The sequence below is a fragment of the Penicillium cataractarum genome, assembly GCF_028827025.1.
Source record: "Penicillium cataractarum strain IBT 29864 chromosome Unknown utg000005l, whole genome shotgun sequence".
Classification (NCBI taxonomy): Eukaryota; Fungi; Ascomycota; class Eurotiomycetes; order Eurotiales; family Aspergillaceae; genus Penicillium; species Penicillium cataractarum.
In genome coordinates, this window is record NW_026622741.1 from 1,685,956 (window position 1) to 1,706,483 (window position 20,528).

Genomic DNA, 20,528 nt, shown 5'->3' on the forward strand with positions numbered 1-20,528 from the left:
CCTCCAGTAAGGGGGGTTTTCACTAGGGCCAAAAAGCAAACCGATAACTAGGTTTACGCCCCTCCCCTCCCAATTATTATTGCGGCTCGCCAAAGACCGAAACTGCAGTTATCCATATCGACTGCAGTAGAACATGCACGCGGCCATTCGACTCCAAACCTGCATCTCTCGTTGATCTTCCCCTCCCCCCCCGTGTCTAAATCCCTCCCAAGACTCGCGGGCGGGTAGTACCATCCCTGAGACGACAGAACTATTGAACGCCATGCATCTTGACGAGCCCTTCCCGGAACCGCCCAAGCAGGCCGAGTCCGCCCTGCTCAATCGTCGTCGCCGTCGCAAGTCTCTCCCTATGCGCGGCCAGGGACCTAATTCCTCAACCGATCCAACGTCACCCGAAGTTATCTCGTCGCTGATCTCATCCCTGTCCGCCATCTCGGTGCCCCTGAACTCGCATTTCGACAACGTGCCGCGCATCGATTCTAAAGATTCCTCCGACCCTGGCCTCCCGGAGGTCCCGCAAACCGCACCGTGCTTCACTATTCCCCCTTCCAAGCAAAATGGATTCGGCTTGACCTTTGGCTCATATGCAACTGCTGAAGAGCCCCCGCATAGTCTCTTGCATCCAGATGATGCCGCCTCGTCACCCGTTATTCGTATGGCCAGAGCGCCCCCATCTCCCAAAACGCCAAAATCCCCGCGTTTCAGACCCTTCAAAACAACCGATTCATCCGTGCGACCGGAATCAAGAGACTCTTATACGTCGCTAAGGGCTGCGCCGGAAGATACTGCCTTCGGGACGATCAGCGCCGAACCCGCCCCTCGTCTGTCCAAGGCTCCTAGCATTGCGTCGAATAGTTCCGGACGAACGAAGAGTCTCAAGGGTCACTTTGGACTGCTGAAGAAGTCGTCGCGTGAATTCAACAACGACAAGGAAACCCAGGCAGATCGCCTGCGTCGAACCACTAGCCATAACGATAGTTTGCGGCATAACCCTCCGCGGAGTCGAGCAAGTTTGCGCTCCATGTACTCCATGGCAGATGTTGCTGAGGAACATGGGCCGAGTGGGCTGGCAGGGAATGGTCTGATGGAGGAACCGAGTGAGGGTTTGGTTGCCAGCACCCCGCCAACCCGAGAACAGCCATCAATTCAGAACACGCCCGACGCACACCATAACCCCGGTGGTATTGGAAGCGGCCGAATCATTCCTACTCGAGACTCTTCTCTACGTCACCGTCACAGCCAGTCCTCCGGCTCGAAAACGCGGAGGTCTGCCCGTCACAGCCGATATTCTTCGACTGCCAGCCGAGACTCGACCCTTGCAGAGAATGGATTGCCGGGGTCGAGCAACGACGCGGAGCAGGTGACTAAGAGAATTCAAGAGCTGAAAGACCAGCAACTGAAAATCAAGACTGAGTTGGAGGTTGATGACAGCCCCAGCAAGTCTATGGGGACAACACCCGTAAGACTCTCGAAGCCGTCACGCAGCACCAGCCAAGTCGATCAAAGTCGCACTTCCAAACCGCAGAATGGCTCTGTTTATGAACGTTCAGCCATGAATGAAAGTGCCCCATCTCCATCAGTCATGACCGGCAAGAGCCGTACAGGAAAGCTGGGGGCACCGTTATCACCCAAGCCGACCAACTTCTCTCCCCAAATGCAAAGGCAATCATCCGAAAAGCTCGAGCATGAGAAAAACCGGTTCAGACGATCCTTGGAGCCCTTATCTCCCGCACCGTCCCATCGCCGCACGCCGTCCGGTCCTACACTGGTCGGCCGCCCCTCGTTAAACACCGATCGACCGTCTAGTACGGACTCGATCGACCTGGCTGTCGACGATTATATCTTCTCTCCGAAACTCACACAGAGAGTACCTCACCCGACGACAGGCCGCACCATCGCCTTTTCTGAAGTGGGTGACCCCAAGGGCCACGTCGTTCTCTGCTGTCTCGGCATGGGTCTCACGAGGTATCTCATGGCATTCTATGACGAGCTCGCTCGGACTCTGAACCTGCGTTTGGTCACCCTCGACCGTCCTGGTGTCGGTGAAAGTGGACCACATCTACTGGATGAACCCAGCAATCCTCTCAGCTGGCCAGGTATGTTTCTGCAACTGCTTCTCCCACCTCGCAGGACTCTTGAACTAACAAACGACCAGATGATGTTGCCATTGTTTGTAATTATCTGCGGGTGACGAAATTCTCCATCCTCGCGCACTCGGCTGGTGCCATCTACGCCCTTGCCACAGCCCTTCGAATTCCTCAACATATCCGCGGGCGTATCCATCTCCTCGCTCCCTGGATCCCTCCTTCTCAGCTCTCCAGCATCGGCTCCCAGAAGGAGCCCGTGCCCACTAATGCCGTCCCCTACTCGCAACGAATTCTCCGTGCTCTTCCCACGTCTCTTCTCAAGGTAGCCAACACCAGCTTCATGAGCGCTACTAGTGCGAGCATCACTACTAGCTTACCCAAGTCTCAACGGCGAGCAAAGAAGAAGACCACCAAAGAGGCCCCCAAGGAAGAAATGCCTGCCCTACCAGTCCCTTCTTCAAGCGTTGAGCCCAAGTCCCCCAATCCTAGCACCCTCGCGCCCGTCGAACCTTCCAAACCCTCGAATGTCACACATGCCGCATACAGAAAAAGCGATGCGACTCTCGGGTCACGCGCCAGGTCTTCCGAGGAAGAGCTGGAAAGACAGCGAGACTACGACACCAGACTCACTCATAAGATCTGGGCGCTGGCCACTGCCAATGCCAACCCCGCAGTGGATCTTTTGACTTGTTTGGAACGTCGCCAGACTATCGGATTCCGCTATGTGGATATCACACGAGCCACCGTGATCCATCACGGCAGCAAGGATACTCGCGTGCCCGTCGAAAACGTCCAGTGGCTGGGCAAGACGATGCGGCGCTGCGAGGTGCGTATCCTCGAGGGCGAAGGCCACGGTCTTATGGCCTCTGCTAGCGTGATGGGCAGTGTCCTGACCGAAATCGCCAAGGAGTGGGAAGACTGGACCACCATCGTCCAGGGCCGACGTCGAGCGACTGCTCAACAGGCTACACGACCAAGTCTTTCCCTCCAAACCTGAACAGGAATGGTCAGACGAAATCCTTCGTGTTCATGACTGAACAGCATCCTTCAACTCCCCTTATTCTCACTTAGCCCCCATCTCCTCCCTTCTACGCGTTACGTTAACCCTTGCCTTCAACCTCACCCCAGTGGTTCTATTCCACTCCCTAATCACCCTAATCGTCACCATCTCCGTGCCACCTGGTACTACAGCCGGCTCTGTGGACCTCACCGGTGGCTTCCCTCTCCCTACTTACACATATATACACCCTACCAGCATCATACATAAACCTAACAGTGGCCGATGTACGCCCCGTCTATGGATTCATGTGGAGTCGCGCCTGGACCAAAACCCTGTGATTTAGCATAATACCCATGTCAGCTTTCTAATCTAATTTCATATTCTTACTGAACCTGCCTTGCTCAATAACAACTCCTACTTGCTGGTAATCAAATACAGATTATACAGTAGCTCGGCTAGAATTCCTTTCATCCCATTCCGCACCAAGCTTAACCCATGCCAAGCGTCGAGCTCAGACCGTCGAGGAGGACAACTCCGGCCAGTGGTTCCCCCCCTGGAACGGGAATCAGAAACCACCCCCACATCTTCCCCCAGAACACGCATGTCTCACACGAGACGCTACCAAATCCAGCCCACTTCTGAATCAATATCAACACGAAGATCGTCTCAGAATATATCCCAATACACACTCACTACACGTCCACCAGATCAATTATTACCGCCGTCCATGACCCCAGCCAAGACGGCGCGTCGAAGCTTGATCGGCCTATTTCTTGGCGCCCGGTAAACTGGTTACGTTGCGCTACCAGATTGGACCCCTAGGGTCACGTCGGTTTGGGGCGGCCTCGGTTGCCACAGTCTAGACTTAGATTCCTTTTTTTGGTTCTAACTGAACTAAACCTCACTTAACCCCCCTGAGCTCAGTAACGACATTCACCAATACTAGTTCTGCAAAGCTGTGCGATAGGGGCACCCACCCTGCATCAGAATGCCTTCTCAACGGCGTGTGCGACTGCTAGTCGTCGCGGTTATCGCGATGCTAGTCCTGACATTTTATTACTCGGTATGACATGCGAAGCACCATTACTTGCCTTCGGCTACTTTTCCCCATACCCGCAGCTTCCTCTAGCGGATGATTCTAACAGTCTTCTTGCGATACAGGGCGAAGCGAGCAAAATACAGAACCAGAAGTTCTACCGATCCACGCTGGAGGCCATGCGGGCCAAGGAAGAGGCGAAGCATACGAAACCGAAGGATAAGATCCAAGATACCGTCGTCAAGCCCGGTGCTGGCGCTGTAGGTGCGCAGGTTGGTAGCGCGGATGTCGAGCGACCGGCCGTGCCTGTGGCGAAGGTCTCGGAGAGCAAGAGTGAGGAGATGGAGGAGATTCCTATTGCGGGGCGGACGAAGATGACTGTGCCGAAGGTTAAGGGTGTTCAGGATTCGTCTTTGAATACTGGGGGTTCGGATGAGAAGAAGACGGAGGAGAAGGAGGAAGAGACAACCGAGCAGTTGGATGCGAAGAGCGAGTTGAACTCGATTTTGAAGAGAGCTCCAGGTATGATTGCTACGCACCCCCGGAGGTAACAGTCTCGATACTAATTCGTCATTCTTGTATAGTCATTATTTTCTCTAAATCCTATTGTCCGCACAGCAAGAGAGCCAAGAATATCTTGCTGGGCCACTACGATATCACACCGGCGCCTTTCGTCGTCGAGCTCGACCAGCACCCGATCGGACCGGCACTCCAACAACTTCTGAGGGAGAATACAGGGCGGGGTACTGTTCCCAATGTATTGGTGAATGGAAAGAGTATTGGAGGTGGAGATGATGTGGCTGCCCTGGATCAGAGCGACGAGCTGGCATCGAAGCTACGGCAATTGGGTGGGAAGTGGATTTCAGAAGTCGTGCATAAGACGCCGGAATCTGTATAATTGTGGAGGAGGACTGCTTTGCGTGACTGCTATTGTTCGATTATCTTTGTCATAACCATGTCCTGGACAAGGACCGGCGTCTATTGTGTCTTTGTTGGGTTGTACATAATTTGGGTGAAGGTATTGAGCGCGACCGTTTATCACGTGACTATTTCATAACCTCACAAGCAAACCAGACAAACTGAGTGCCATATATACCAGGCCACAAATACCCACTCACACCCATCACGTGATGATAAAGACCACCCGATAAGCAACCCTACGCTAATCCCGAACAGGCCCTAAGCGACGCACAATCCCGTGACGTTCAATTTCGCTCCACCATCAACTCCAACCCGAATTTTGATCCTCCCGACATCGACAATTCAACCCCCTCGGCCAATTCCACCCACGCAGTCAAGATGCGGTACATTCACTCCGAGGAACGGCTGCCCATTCCGGACAATGGTGAGCTATCGACTTTTTCTTGCTTTTCGGAGGAAATCATATTCGGGGGATCAGGGATGTTGGTGTTGTGTGTGGGAGACTGTGGTGGGAGATAGTTGCGCCTCTCTCTATGTGGACATGGCAAGACAACGAGCCATGAATACTAGAGAGGAAAATGGCGAAAAAGAGAACGCAACGAAAATCTCTACATCGACTGCGACAACGCCGCTATCACTCACCAGCAAGAGGAGGAAAAAAATTCCCTAGACTTATATGTCCTCCTGGAATCTGGACACTGGAACATCCTCCCCCGATGGAAAAAAGAAAAATGCACAAGCGCGAGAGTTACTACTATTTTTCAAAGGAACAAACCCCGGCTGATTGTCAATTTTTTCTCTCTCTTTACAGTGAAGGTTCACATTCGTTCGCGGGTTGTGACCGTCGAGGGCCCCCGCGGCCAGCTCGTCAAGGACCTGTCCCACGTCGCCGTTACCTTCGGTCGCCCCGAGAAGGACGTTATCTCGATCGAGCTGCACCACGGTGCTCGCAAGGGTATCGCTACCCTCCGCACCGTCCGCACCATCATCAACAACCTGATCATCGGTGTTACCCGCGGCTTCCTGTACAAGATGCGTTACGTCTACGCCCATTTCCCCATCAACGTCAACATCGAGAAGAACGCCGAGACCGGCGGCACCGACATCGAGATCCGCAACTTCTTGGGTGAGAAGTACGTCCGCCGCGTCACTGCCCGCCCCGGCGTTGAGGTCATCACCTCTGCCAACGTCAAGGATGAGCTCCAGCTCTCCGGCAACTCCCTGGAGGACGTCTCCCAGAGCGCCGCCGACATTCAGCAGATCTGCCGTGTCCGGAACAAGGATATCCGTAAGGTGAGTTTATGGATCAACCCGCACTATTGGCATTTTCCTGTCAAGGGAATATTGCCATTGAAGTGCTTTTCTCTCTCTACCGAAGCATTTATACTGATTCTTCTATCTAGTTCTTGGACGGTCTGTACGTGTCGGAGCGGGGCAACATCATTGAGGAGTAAAGAAATGTTCGCCTTGAATTGGGTTCGGGTGTCCGGGAGAAGCTTTCTTTTTTAATTTCGCCTACTTGCATATTAGGGAAGCAAAGCGAAATGACAAAAAACAAACGACCTTGCAAAATTCACAATTTCCCTTTCCACTTCACTCAGGCTTTGTAATGAGGCATGTAACGAAAGTGCAATTGTATCTGTCGATTATTTCTTCTATTCATGACCTTTCTTGGATATCCATGATCCTGGCGAGTCGAGTGCTGGAGGTGATCTCTTATAGATGATCTGAGTATATCCTTGTAAAGACTTGTATAAATAGTCATAACTTCATCGCATACTCCAAGTCAGGTGAAATGGGGTTCAAGATTTCCGCTACGGGTAGATGAACTGGCCAGTGCCCGGTCACCACCACACCTTCAACTCAGCATTCCGTCCCTCGGAGCTGACACCTCCCCAACACTAACCACTTCCAGTCCTCATACATGCTATGCAAGCTAAGATCTTCCCATTGACGCTATATTTATCACATCCACTGGTCCTCCGTCCTCAATCCGGCCTTATCGCGGCCGTTGCTTTTGCAACTGCAAAGCCCACCGCGTGACGCCATAAATAGCATGTGAAAGCGCCGCTCCACCGGCAGCTCGCGCCCCCCCCTCCGAGCTGGGATTTCCCTGATCGCGAAATGGCGTCCTGGTTCCTCGGCCTGTGGAGTATTCTCTCCGCAGTCTTCGGTATGATGCTTGATGTTGCCCAGTTCTGGAAACAGGTGAGTTTGTCTTTTACCTGGGGGGCCAAGTAGCTGGTCTCCGCGGGGAGTTGGGTTGGGGAATGAACCCCGAACAACCAACGACGGTGTCAAAACCCGCCAGCAGTTTAGAGTCTGGCTGGAGAATCGCAGGACAAAGACTTACGGAAGTATAGAAATTGTTCTCATGGTGGAAATCAAAGTCCCCCAAAACTCGGCTGTTCTACACTCTGGCCACGGCGCAGAGCTATGAGCAATGGGAAGAAGCTGCGTTTGAGCTGGATGAACTTTTGAGCAAGGACTTATGGTATGGTTCTTGCAAGCGAGCTCTGCGAAAACGCTCCAACTAATCGTATACAGGCGCCAGAATCCAGTCAGTCGACACTATGACTACAGACTCATCCTCGGGCGGTTGGAAGCACTAATGAGTGCCCGCGAAGGCGAGGACATCCTCACACTGGCCAATCTACTTCGCTCCGGGCTCTTGCGCAATCTGGGCAATATCACATCCACAAAGTTATTCACGCATGCCTATGCCGGAACGAAACTCCTGATTGATGACTATATCACGCAAGTCGCGCTGTCAATCCAGTACGTGGCCTCGCTGCAACCGGCGCCCATGCAGACGAGCGGGTTCACGTCGCAGGCAAAATTGGAGCTGCTGCACGATACTCGCCAGGCGTTTGGACGCACGACTCTACTGTTGCAGGGCGGGTCGGCTTTTGGGCTGTGCCATCTCGGCGTTGTCAAGGCATTGCACTTACAGGGTCTTCTACCGCGGATTATCACTGGTACCGCGACGGGGGCAATGATTGCAGCAATGGTGGGTATTCATCCCGAAAGTGAACTGCTTGCGTTGTTGGAAGGCGAGACGATTGATTTATCGGCTTTTGATCAACGGCGGAAAGAACATGCGGAGGAGAGTTGGGTGTGGACTTTTGTCCGGCGGATGAAGCGATTGCTTCGGAAGGGACATTTGTATGATATGGAGCTGTTGGAGGAATGTGTTCGGGCTAATGTGGGTGACTTGACCTTTGAAGAGGCGTATGCTCGGTCCAAGCGGATTTTGAATATTACGATTGCCACGGCTGGTAAGACTGGGACGCCGAATCTGCTTAATTATCTGACTGCACCGAATGTGGTATGTTCTTCGTCCGTTGGGATTATCTTTGATCTTATGATTTCACTGTTGCGATGGTCTGACACATTCAAAGCTGATCTGGTCCGCCGCGGCGGCTTCCAATGCCTCGTCCGCCACTACACTCTCTTCACCAGTCACGATTTACTGCAAAGATGAAACGGGCTCAATCGTCCCCTGGCCACACACAAAGGAAGCAGTCTTCCAACCATGGAGACACGTCACATACGGCGACGGCGAGTCCCCGCTCTCCCGAATCGCGGAACTCTTCAACGTCAACCACTTCATCGTCTCCCAAGCCCGTCCCTACCTAATCCCATTCCTACGCTCCGAACTTAACCTCCTCGACCGCCACCAAACAGGCTGGAGCAATATATCCCGTTCTATGATGCGACTCGCCTTAGTTGAACTACGCCACCGACTCCGCCAACTTGATTACATCGGTTTCCTCCCTGCCTCGGCGAGCCGGCTTCTAATCGACGAAACTATCCCGGGCCCTAACCTGGCTCTCGTCCCGGATCTATCTATCAACGACTTAGCCAAGCTCTTCCAACAACCTACCCGCGCACGGGTAGCAGAGTGGACACTGAAAGGTGAACGAGGCGTCTGGCCCGCGATCAGTGCCCTAAAAGTCCGCGAGGCAATTGAGATCGAATTGGATCGGGGATACCAGCTCGTTCGTCGCCGGCGACCGAGCGATGCAGCTCTCCCCACGCCTCGACATTTCCCTAAAGAGGCAGCTGCCCGTCAACGACGCGGGTGCAGTGAGAATGATTTTGAGAACGGTATACTTGGTGATGGGAAGTAATATAGAGCAACCTTTATTAGGATAGATACTTGTTCGGGGTTGACTTTTTGCTGGCTATTCATATAAACTACGAACAGGAAGATTTCAATTAGATTCAGCGAAGAGTAAGTTTCATTGTATTCATTCTGGATTGCATATCAAATAGCTATGAATGTCTCGGTGACTTGGCACTTATTTCTTGCCAGAGCCAGAGCCTGAGGGAGGAGTATGAGTGGAGCTGCCATTTCCACTGTTGTAGTAGGTGCTTCCGTTGGGGTTGGAGTAGTAGTATGATCCATTGCTAATAGAAAAGTTAGCATATAGTCTCGTATATGCATTGCAGAAAGAACCCAGGAAGAGGAGTAGTCTCACGTGTTGGAGTAGTGATAACTGTTCGAGTTAGAGGCACTGGAACCGTAGTCGCGGGAGCAGTAGTGGTTGCCCTATTCCCTTTAAATTAGTATATCACTGTAACATGCAGACTACGAGAGATTGTTCGAAGTATGATGAAACTCATGGGGACGCCGGGTAGTAAAAGCTAGCGATGATATACGTACCTGGCTGTTAGTGCCGGAGCTAGTAACGTTATAACCCTTTCCTTCAGGCATGATGCTCAATACCTGTGGATTTTCAAGATGAAAAGCAGCTCAATAATTCTCTCGTAGATGATGAGAGTGAAGAAAGTCAAGAGATGAACCACGACGCGTCGGGTCGACACGGGCAGATAGAAAGGAGGGGCTATTTATTTGGCTCGAACGCGGGAAGTGGATTCACTATCATGAGTTGTGATTGCTTGGAAAAGATGGTCGATTGCGTATATGGCTGTCTGTGGGTTCATTGAGAGGGCTGGAATTTGTGAGCTATCGAAAGTTGGAGGGGCTTATCGTGGATGTATATGGAGGTGATGCGGGGAGGGTGATGGGTATTGGTGGATAGTGTGGTTTGGATGCATGTAATCTCATCGGATCGATCGAGTGTGTGGTTAGATTCCTGGGGAATTCTCAGCGCTAGATGCGCGAGTCCTAATTTGGAGTCCTAGGGTAAGGCTATTTTGGTGGATGTGCTGGCATTATGACTGTGAATGATCGGTAACTAAATGTGTACATCGAAGCGACGTTGATAATGCTCTTCTTCCATATGTCGCAAGTCATTCCGTCATTGAACCAACTGGCGGGGCTGACAAGAGATCTAGTCCTGAAAACGGATCCATCTTGCTAACATGGATCAAAAAGCAACACACATATCTAGGTCGTAAAGATGCTTAGCTAACTGTAAAGGATCATCTTTAAATTCACGACGATGGGCTTCCCAGTCAATGTTGCCCTGTAAGCTGCAAATTGAAGGGTTTTGTCATGATAAGCTTGTGTGCCTATATCCGTTTCTTTCTCTTCAACATCCCAGCGAAAGACCCGGGTATCACCTCTAGCAAATAACTTCCTTTATCAAGACCAAAAATCATTATGGGGTTTGCTAGGCACTTTCACCTGGAATCTCCCGCTAACAAACATTGCCATATTCGCTTTCCTGCCACCTGCCCACCGAGATTTTCGAGTTAAAACCAAGGAAAATACTTTGAGAACCTCAAATATCATCCCCCAATTTTCTCCTTCTTGTCCACTTACCCACCTTGACCTTCAAACACCTTCCGCCTATGTCGGACACGATGACATCTCTACCGCCGCGTGCCCATTTCCTCGGTCTCCCTCTCGAAATTCGCCTGAAGATCTACGAGTACCTCTCGCCCGGATGTGGTCATACTGGGTCATTGAGTCTGCCTATTTCGCCGCCAAGTTTGGTACCACAACCTTGGGATATTTAATTGGGGACGCGTACACACATAAGCCAGGATCTCACTTCCTCGCGTTGCTCTACATCAACCGGCAAATCTCCATGGAAGCAAGACACGTCTTTTTCGGCAGGAACACATTTCGCGCATCTATCATTATCCCAACCCTTCAATGCCATTCCTGGATACGTTCACAAGACGTATTGGCCCCGAAAATGCGGCTCTCCTGCGTCGCGTGGACATGTCGTTCCCCATGACGGAGAATACAGAGAATGGGGGGCTGGATATCAGCGCACTTGCCTTGAATTATCTTCGTGCAATTCAAGGAGGATGCCCTGGATTGACTCGACTGAGATTCATACGTTGGATAAATTCTGATTACTTCTTCGATGAGTACCAGAATAATCCCTTGTCTTTCTGTGCGGTATTGTCGGAAATCAACAGATTAGTCAGAGGCATTCGAAGCCTGACAAAGGTTATTATCTATACTGGATGGGAGCTGGACAAGGAAGCGACAGAGCTTCTGAAGTCTCTTGGATGGGTCGTTGTGCCTGAATATTACGAGTGGTTGATTGACTAGACACTTGGGAGCAAATGATGGCCGCTAGACTGAAAATACAAGTCTATCTCTGATATCTAAATGCAGTATCGATAGATGGCTTTCTTAGTACTTTGATACGCAGAAAAGAGCAGATTGTATATCCACGAGATCTCCAGGTCTGTATGCTGATAGTATTTTACTCAATTGCCCTTGAGCTAACGTGATGATTATACGCACCTAATTAAGCTTGAAGTAGGTGCTCCACTCGCCCCACAAGCTTATTTTCTCTCCCAGTCAATGCCCCCCGGATTCAAAAGTATACTAGGCGATGGTGTAGTATTGAATGGTCATGGAAAGAATGACACAATAGTAGAAACCCAAGCAAACATCTTGAAAATATTGTATTGAATCAATATACCACCATGCCAAAGCATGTACAAGATAACTATACCAAAATCCCACCCATGCTACAACGCATCCGACTCGGGCGGACCCTTATAATCTATTCTCCCGTTAGCATTAACGTCCAAAAAGATCCCCACGGGATAAGAGATGGGAAAGAACTTACGCTTCCTAGCATAAACAGCATACCAAACGGCCGAAATAGCCATAAAACCAACAAACACGACAGACGCATAATTCATCGAAACGGGTGTCACCGGCAAAGCAGTCGGCATGCTAAACAAAACCAACTCGAACGCAATCCACGCCAACGCAAGCACATTAACAGTCACACCCACAACCTTGCCACAATTCCACGGCGCCCTGGACACCTCCTCGCGCCCATGATACAAGCTCAACGCGATAGGAACAGCGTAAGCGGCGGCAAGCGCGATAACACCTACAGACACGAATGCGGTAAACGCACTCGTCGAGCCCAGATTGATTAAACCGAGTAACATCTGGATTATCGTGAGGAGAACGAGGGACCAGACTGGGACGCCGAGACGGGGGTGGACGCGGGCCCAGAGTTTGGCGAGGGGGATTGCGTCGTCCCGGGCTGCGGCCCAGGTTGCTCTGCTTGCGGCGACGGTGATGCTTATGCTGCAGAAGAGGGTGATTACGAGGACGAGGAAGACGAGGGCTAACCCGCCGCCAGGGGAGCCCATGACTCGGTGTAGGATGTAGGGGAGTGCCTGGCCGCCGGGGGAATTGATTATATCTTCGAGAGGGGGCAGGGTGACTGTTAACGGGATGATGAAGAAGAGGCCTGCGATGAAGCCGACGGGTACGGCCAGGGCGATTGCTCTGGGTACTTTAATTGCTGGTTGGGCTACTTCTTCGGCCATGGAGGAGACCATGCCGATGGCGGAGAAGGTGTATGCTGCTGGGAGGAGGCCGATGAAGAAGGTGAAGTTGCCCCAGCCAGCGAAGGAGGTATCGTAGTAGGATAGGGCGTAGGAGGCGGAGTGACGGCCTACATCGGCTTTGACGGAGACGGCGATTAGGATGACGATGATAGTTAGAGCGGTCCAGGCTGCACAGGCAATGTCTACCTGGGGAAGGTACTTGTTTGCAAAAGTGCAGATGACGAGACTGCCCAGACAGACGGCGTAGAAGATTAGGAGGAGTTGCCAGGAGTTCGCGCTCCAGTCGGGATGGTACATGGAGATTGTGGCGGAGACCATGGATGCGAAGCCGAAGTTGACGGAGAGGGTGATGGTCCAGTTACCTATGAGCCAGATCCAGGCATTGATAAAGGAGACGGTTGTTTTGCTGCTTCGTGCGATTTGGAAGGACCAGTAGTAGGGGCCTGCGGAGGTTGGATAGCGTGAGGCCAGTTCGGCGAGAGACATTGCGATGCATTGATCGAGTACGCAGACGACTATCCATCCGACGAAGATGGAGAGTGGACCGCCGCCGTAGATGGCGCTGAGCAAGGCACTGCCTTCACCGTAGGGAATGGCTGCGATAGCGAGCGATTGGAAGAGTAGAGTGATCACCGATCGATTCCGGCGCATCTCCTGCTCATAGCCGAGATGGTGTAGCTCATCGCGTTCGCCGACACTGGCAATCTCGCCGGCCTCGTGGTCATGACTCGGTGAGTCGCTACTCGTTTGTATATCTTTTTCGGTGGGCGTGTCTAGTCCCATCTTTGCGATAGTCTCAGGGGGAGGAGGAGGATGTTCTGATCCGACTTGAAGCTGTGATGTGGACAGCGAGATGCAAGGAGGTCAACTCGCGAGAAGAATGAATAGCGACGAGTATTTGTACTCAAGGAAACAGAGGCAAGTCAACAGCGGTCAACAGATAATATAAACTGGAATTAGAAATGCAGGCGCAGTTCCAAAGCACCGTACATGCAGCATACAGCAACAATGTCGTACAGAAAGAATAAGATCGTCACACCCGCCAGCCCGACCATCTCCCTCCTTATATACAACCTCCTCCTGATATTAAATGTGCCAAACCTTACGACCGGTCGCACAGGCCACAAAGCCTCATCCGAGCCAAAGACAAATAAGCGACCATCGCATCAACAAGCAGGAGATAAGCAAGTGGACGCGAAAAGCCGAGAGAGATCCAAAGCGAAGCTTTAGCTTTTTAGATACTCCGCAGCAATGCAGGATCCCGTGTACGGATTGGGAATGGGCAAGAAAGTTGCTTAATTAGGGATGGCCAGAAAACTACCTTGATTTGGGGCTGATTTAGGGGTTTGGGCCAGAGACTTGCTGGATTGGGGATAGAGGGGTAAGTTACAGTTAGTACTACTAGGAGAGGGGGAGATTATTGGTTGGCTAGTGGCAGGATCTTATCGGATCAGCTGCTGGGGTTTTAAATACATAAGTACTGTAGTTAACTAATTAGTTTATCAACTCGTCAGCTAGTTGACGAATCTAGTCAATCCTAGTTAGTCCGCGAGTCGGGTTGACTTTGGGGAAGTGGATATTCTTATCGTGTGATGGGAATGTCTTCATGGCTAATACTGCATTTTCAAGGAAGGCCAAGACCTCGGAAGACGATTACTATGAACAGGATAGGAACTCCTACTGTAGTTGAATACTACTATCTCATCTAATCCGAGCTCGTGTGGACAGCTTGAGTGGAGAACCAAGACCAGTCAATCAGGCGGGCTTGATAAGCACCGGTTCTAAACCACAACGAGTAATCACTTCCTTGCGAGGGGAAGAAAGTCTACTGGAAAAGTATCCTGGGCAAGTCTACTGGTCATACTACACGCCACAGCCAATCATAAGTAATCATAGATATACAAGTACCCTAACTGGAGGACTACTCCCCGCACAAGCTACACGATAAACATCAGATGATTTAAACGCGATCGCATTGGCATATCTAGAATCGGAAAATCCAGACGATACACCTAGAGAATACTTGAGTATCCAAAGAAACAAATACAGTACATAAAAGTGAAAGTCAAGAACACAGTGGAGAATGTGGGGAAAGAAGAAACATGACGTAAAGAGGTATCAAAACAAAGCCGTAGAACCAAGGGGTTAGTAAAAACATGGAAAAAAGAGAAATTATGTATCTGTTAAGACGAACAATAAAAGACATTACGATTATGCCGCAGTCAAGGGTCGTCCGGGCTGGTCTTGGACCGAGTTCTGGCGAGAAATGCGCGACCGGATGCTTAGACGAGACGAGACGGGCGGACCTTCGGTAGCCAACAGCGGGGGAACTAGAAAGAAAAAGGGTTAGCCGCGACATCATCCATATATGCATTGAATGCCTTCGAGGGAAAGTAACACTTACTACTAAATCCATAACCCTCCGTCGTGCCCTGTCGATCGTGGGGGTCAATCTCCACTCGAATGGCCACATCCAGTCCGCCGTACATGCCACTGTGTGCGCTAAACCCATCCGCCGCACTGTGCGTCGATCCTGCGTTAACCTCGCCCTTGTGGAGAGGCGCATGGCCGTCCTTTGGCAGGCGGTCGAGCTTCGCGGTCACTGGCTGGACACCATCGCCGTTCGCAACGGGAGCCACAACCTCGGTCAGCGTGGCAAAGTTACGCGATGGCATAGTCACCTTATTCCAGACCGCGCTCTTCTCCACGCCGCCAGGCTGCTTGTCAAAGAACGACATGAGAGTCTCGTCGCACTCGCGATCAAGATGGTGGATCTTGTTGCGGCGGGCAAGGAGGTTTGCAACGGCCTTGGGAGGGGGCTTGTTCGTAATGGCGGAACTGACAACGTTGACGATAAAGCGGTGGTCATTCTCACCAGCAAGGTTCAACTTCGGGTGCGAGTAGAAGCGGCCAACCGCCGCAAGATGCACATCACCACCGAGAATGGTGACGCGGATGGAGTTGGCGCGCGCCAATTCCTGCAGCCGCTGCACGAGCATCTTTCGCTCACGCTTGTGCTGTCGCGCCGTGTAGTGGTCGTCCAGGTCGTCCAGCAGATCGACCTGTCCGTCAAATTCGTTGAAAAGACCACCCGCCAAGCCGAAACGCTTGTTCAAAAGCCGGATAGGAGCAATAATAGGCGAGGTGAGGATGTTTTCAAGCCAGGCGAGACGGGGGTAGGCGATGGGGACTCCGAGAAGAACGACAAGGTGTTTGAGTTCGCCATTGGCAGCTTCAATCTCCTGCTGCAGCCGTTGGAAGATCAGGTCATATGTCTCTGGGTAATTGACCTGGTGACGGGTGCGCTCAGTGCGGGCATCCAGACCCACGAAGCCAATACGCTTGCCAAAGCGCATGTACAGACTGCGACTGCGCTCCTCAACATACGGACCAGGCCGCTTGCCAATGATCCAGCTGTCGTCCTCGGGCTGATTTTCGAGGACGTAGGTGTTCTCGACCTGGCGTGGGTCTACGCCAGAAGTTCCGTTCACTGCGTGCATGGTCTCAGGCGCATCAGTGGTGAAGGTCGACTTGGGAGGGGCGATGTGATGCTGGAAGAGGCAGTAGTACTTGAACGCGACACCACCAATACCGCGGAAGACAGCGCACTTCATGAAGTGATCCGTGTAAGACCCGAAGCCGTCAATGATATCGTGGTCATCCCAAATGTTAACCTGTGGGATGCGGCCGTTGGCAGTGCGGAAAGGCTCAGTGTTATACCACCGCACATAGTTGGCGTAGTAATAATCATCACAATCGGCGCGCATCTGGTTGTTGAAATCGTGGGTACGGCGCTTGTGAGGGTTGGCAATAGACGTCCAGGCCTTTAGAGGCCCATCAACGCGAATTCCGTCGTTGTAGATCTGATCACCGCCACCAACCATCACATGGAAAGGCTTCTCACCGTGGACGCGCAGGGCATCATTCCACAGGTTAGGGCCAACCCAAGCATCCATATCCGTACCAACAGAGAAGCCGTTGCAGGAGTGGAACATAATGCGCATGGACTGATCGGCGGCAGGAACCACAAAGTTCCAAGGCGCCTTGACCGGTTCCGCAGACTCATTGTACAGACCGGGGATGTCATACTCCCAGCGCGCCTCATAGGTCTCGACGGGTACGGCCAGGGAGAAGCGCCAGAATGCCTTCTTGGGATCCTCGTAGAGCTTCAAACCCTCGACTGTTTGGTTTGTTTGGGATTGAGGAGGCTGTCCCTCAGCGGCGACGGGGCCGAGCTGGCGCAAGTAGAGCCGGGGCTGGTCTTGACCGGGCTTTGTAACAATCAACACACTGCCTTGCCAGACGGGGGAGGGCTGATAATGCATGTTCTTGAGGTTGATCAGAGGGCCGGAGATGAGTTCGAAGCGATCGCTAGCGCTGCGCGTCGCTGGCGCCGCGGTTTCGCCATTTGTGAGGACTCCTGTTGAAGCAATACCTGGTCAGCATCGTGCGCATACAACTATCCGCTCACTGGTTCGATCGCATTTGCAGAGGAGATTCCACGGTCCACATACCATTGACCGGAAGAGTAGAGTCAGCCATTGTCAGCAGGTAATCGACGCGATCTCACGGAAGGCGTCGGATTAGGGAGGAAAGGGGGGAAGTGAGAAAAGCTGAAAATTGACCGTGGACGAGCTGTCGCACGGGGGAGAGCGGAAGGGCGGAGGCTTGGAAGGAGCGCAATTGAGTCCAGAAAGGGGAAGGGAGAGAGCGAAGGCAGTAAAAAAGACCAGCACGATTAGGGATTAAGGATTAGGCAGTCTCGAGAGTAAAAAAAGATGAGACAGGCGCAGGATATGGTAGGGCTACAGGGCTGAGAGCCAAGCGAGACAGATCCGGTTGTCCTGGGTTCTTAGGTGCAGGGTACCTTTGCCCAGCCTTCAGGCAGCTTGGAATGGGAAATTAGGAGCTTCCGCTGAGCTCAGAGCGGATGCTCCGCTGCGGTACTCGCAACTTTTGATTGCCAATCGTAATACGATCATGACGCTGCCAAGATGCGCCGTTCGCGGGGGAGAAACGATGGACTGCCAATCAGAAACAGACAATTGGGGACAACAGCCACGTAGCGCCACAGAAACCGGTTTTGTCGGCGTTGCCATTGGATACACGGCGTGGCGGTGCTAGAGTGAGCTCCGATCATGCAGTCAGTCTACTTCTAGGCCTTTGCTTTTTTAGAAAAATAGGAGAGGTCTTCGGAGATGAGCGGATGCTCATGCATGACTACGTGTACTGCATTGCATATACATAGTCTGTACGGAGTATGATATGTGCTGTGAATAAATAAGATAAATAGTACTAAATAGGGGGTCAATAGTAAATTATCTACGCAATGATCGTCGATCGCCGATCTATATCCAATATGATACGTCATATGACAACATCTTCACGCATTTACGACGCGAACTGTCCCAAGGCAAATGCTTAAACATTATGATTAACTTTAAACCGTTTCAAGTGGCACAAGCTTGATTTAGCTCACATCAGGTGCAGCGTGTCTACTGTGTATATGTTGGTGAGGCATCATACAGCCATGGCCTAATTGGCCACGCTTGAAACTCAAGTCATCGGCATGCCCGATTTCTTGGTCGATCTTATCTACATTCTACAATTCTATAGCGTCGAAGAACATTCCTCATGCACAAGCAGGTTGGAAGTAAGCTTTTCTATTCTTTCCATTCTCTATGATCCACTGTTCCCAACATAAACGCCATGCCCATCATGTCCATAGCAAGTAATAACCCCAGACGCAATGCCAAAAAAAGAAAACAAAACTATTCTCACAGAACACACCAATCAATAATCCAGTCACCATTTTTCATTGAGCAAACCTCGCTGCTGATCACCACGTCTTTGGATCATCCTCTCAACCCACGGCGCAACCTCACAATCCTCCTCATCCTTAGCAAGGCTCGAGCACTCGATACCAAAGATTCCCAACAAAATAACCATGTCGGATGTCGATTGCCTGATATTCTTCAACGAAGTCAGTCCTATCCGAGGCAGGTCCACCTCACACCGCATCAGCACCGAGGTATCCGGCTCCATGGGGGTCCACGAGTTACGCCCTGCTTTCTTCTCATCGTTAACAATATCAGGTGGAAACAGTTGATCGCTGAAAATATCAGAGTTTGAAGTCTTTGCCAGTATGCTTTTCCGAATATCCTCCGTTGTAACTCCCCTGTGCGAGCTTATCCAGGCACGGGCTGATCCTCGGCATAGAAGGTCGCGAAGATGCTCCTCCATATCAAACAAGTTGGATGGTTCTGCTCCCACACTAGAGGGGGCACTGAGATTCGCACCACTGATAGCATCACGGAGGAATTGAATGTATTTGATGGTGACGACCGCGTCCATACCACCGTGCAGGTGTCGGTTGCTTTCGCGGAAGTAGTTGAAAATGCCGTTCGTCAGAATATTCCGGTTCTCATCGATACTGTGCTTGACAATTTGGATGAATCTTTTGAATTCCAGATCAATAATGAGCTCTCTATGATTCCATACCGATACCAGCTCGGCGATGCTCTCAGGTGCAGACTCAAATAAATAGCCGACAAGGCAATGTGTGCGAAGGTTGACGCCCAGAACGATTCTACGGTCCGGACAACCGGTCGCATGTGGAATGGGAAGTGAAGCAAATATCACAACAGGATCTCTCCATCCAGTCTGACAGTCACGATCATCAGAGTCGATGGCGTATCCAAAGTTCTCCCATCGGGACCCATCGCTTTCGATCAACCAGCTACCTGACATCCGCAATTCCCAGTTCCGAGACTTTCTTTCGATCGCAATCAGATAGAGGTGGTAATCCACAAGATCCCAAGGGTGTCGTGCTTTCCAGAATGCGTCATAGGCATTGGAATCTCCCTCGCACCAGGACCGGCGATAAGGGTTTGGGTCGTGGGGGAGGGTGTCTAGAGGCTTAACCCATGTGCTCCAATTGATGCTGGGTGCTGAAGTTAAGGACATCTTCTCCATCTCGAATTTGGGCCGATTGTATAGAATGGGAATTATGTTAATGGCTGTCGAGAAAAAGGGCAGGGCAGGTGTATGCTATGCAACTCACGCAAAAAGGTATTCAACTAACAAGACTCAGAACAGATGAGGCCAGTGTTTGTACAGAAAAAATGAAGATACTTAAAGGAGAAGCCCTGCATCTTTTATACTTTCCTCTTATGGCACGATGTTTAACTATTTGCAGGCAATTCCCTTCAATCGCTGAAAATAGCATGCAAATTCCTTCAACTCATTGTCGAAGAGAACCCTCAAAGGCGAGGCCAAAGGCATTGTCTACACTGTTATCGAAAGGACCGAAGTTATTAATAAAAATGGCCTTTGTATGGGGAACCCCATAATGCCTTGTTCTCGATGGGGAAGACTTTCAACTTATAATCGGATATAATGGTTCTTCGAAACTTTGAAAGAAAGAAAGACGAGTCGATAAAGACATTATTATTCGGGTCTAAAATAGGAAACGGACAAAGGGATTCTCGACCAGACTTCCCTGAAGTGCTAAATTCGTCGGCACAATGACTTTATCTCGACAACAGAGTAGACAAAGGACTTGGCCCACATGGATGAAGTCTTGACCCCGGCTCTAGTGAGACAAAGGCGTGGAATCCAAGAATTCAGCGATCATAGAAAAAGTTGTATAACAAGTAACTTGTAGGGAGCATAACTGATTCTGGAATCCAAGAATTCAGCGATCATAGAAAAAGTTGTATAACAAGTAACTTGT

General features: G+C 51.2%; 8 protein-coding genes across 8 annotated transcripts; 4 read left to right on the forward strand and 4 right to left on the reverse strand.

Moving 5' to 3' along the window:
* Window positions 1-262: 262 nt before the first annotated feature.
* Window positions 263-3,084, forward strand: N7496_006281 (alpha/beta fold hydrolase; the record flags this gene model as incomplete). Its single annotated transcript, XM_056699210.1, has 2 exons — window positions 263-2,096; window positions 2,156-3,084. The coding sequence occupies 2 exons, from the start codon at window positions 263-265 to the stop codon at window positions 3,082-3,084; spliced, it is 2,763 nt and encodes a 920-aa protein (XP_056554623.1).
* Window positions 3,085-4,075: 991 nt separating this feature from the next.
* N7496_006282 (glutaredoxin) lies at window positions 4,076-5,021 on the forward strand (the record flags this gene model as incomplete). Its single annotated transcript, XM_056699211.1, has 3 exons — window positions 4,076-4,150; window positions 4,249-4,645; window positions 4,708-5,021. 3 exons carry the CDS (start codon window positions 4,076-4,078, stop codon window positions 5,019-5,021), a joined length of 786 nt encoding a protein of 261 aa, XP_056554624.1.
* A 401-nt stretch (window positions 5,022-5,422) lies between these two features.
* N7496_006283 (60S ribosomal protein uL6) lies at window positions 5,423-6,498 on the forward strand (the record flags this gene model as incomplete). Its single annotated transcript, XM_056699212.1, has 3 exons — window positions 5,423-5,468; window positions 5,856-6,337; window positions 6,448-6,498. The coding sequence occupies 3 exons, from the start codon at window positions 5,423-5,425 to the stop codon at window positions 6,496-6,498; spliced, it is 579 nt and encodes a 192-aa protein (XP_056554625.1).
* Window positions 6,499-7,168: 670 nt separating this feature from the next.
* Window positions 7,169-9,177, forward strand: N7496_006284 (triacylglycerol lipase family protein; the record flags this gene model as incomplete). The annotated part of the gene is made up of 4 exons (XM_056699213.1): window positions 7,169-7,252; window positions 7,408-7,538; window positions 7,592-8,372; window positions 8,446-9,177. The coding sequence occupies 4 exons, from the start codon at window positions 7,169-7,171 to the stop codon at window positions 9,175-9,177; spliced, it is 1,728 nt and encodes a 575-aa protein (XP_056554626.1).
* Window positions 9,178-9,348: 171 nt separating this feature from the next.
* On the reverse strand, window positions 9,349-9,764 carry N7496_006285 (uncharacterized protein; the record flags this gene model as incomplete). The annotated part of the gene is made up of 3 exons (XM_056699214.1): window positions 9,349-9,457; window positions 9,529-9,599; window positions 9,714-9,764. The coding sequence occupies 3 exons, from the start codon at window positions 9,762-9,764 to the stop codon at window positions 9,349-9,351; spliced, it is 231 nt and encodes a 76-aa protein (XP_056554627.1).
* Window positions 9,765-11,950: 2,186 nt separating this feature from the next.
* On the reverse strand, window positions 11,951-13,576 carry N7496_006286 (putative amino acid permease; the record flags this gene model as incomplete). The annotated part of the gene is made up of 2 exons (XM_056699215.1): window positions 11,951-11,985; window positions 12,052-13,576. The coding sequence occupies 2 exons, from the start codon at window positions 13,574-13,576 to the stop codon at window positions 11,951-11,953; spliced, it is 1,560 nt and encodes a 519-aa protein (XP_056554628.1).
* A 1,428-nt stretch (window positions 13,577-15,004) lies between these two features.
* N7496_006287 (uncharacterized protein) lies at window positions 15,005-17,335 on the reverse strand (the record flags this gene model as incomplete). The annotated part of the gene is made up of 3 exons (XM_056699216.1): window positions 15,005-15,123; window positions 15,198-17,228; window positions 17,308-17,335. 3 exons carry the CDS (start codon window positions 17,333-17,335, stop codon window positions 15,005-15,007), a joined length of 2,178 nt encoding a protein of 725 aa, XP_056554629.1.
* Window positions 17,336-18,598: 1,263 nt separating this feature from the next.
* Window positions 18,599-19,768, reverse strand: N7496_006288 (uncharacterized protein; the record flags this gene model as incomplete). Its single annotated transcript, XM_056699217.1, has 1 exon — window positions 18,599-19,768. The coding sequence occupies one exon, from the start codon at window positions 19,766-19,768 to the stop codon at window positions 18,599-18,601; it is 1,170 nt and encodes a 389-aa protein (XP_056554630.1).
* Window positions 19,769-20,528: the final 760 nt, after the last annotated feature.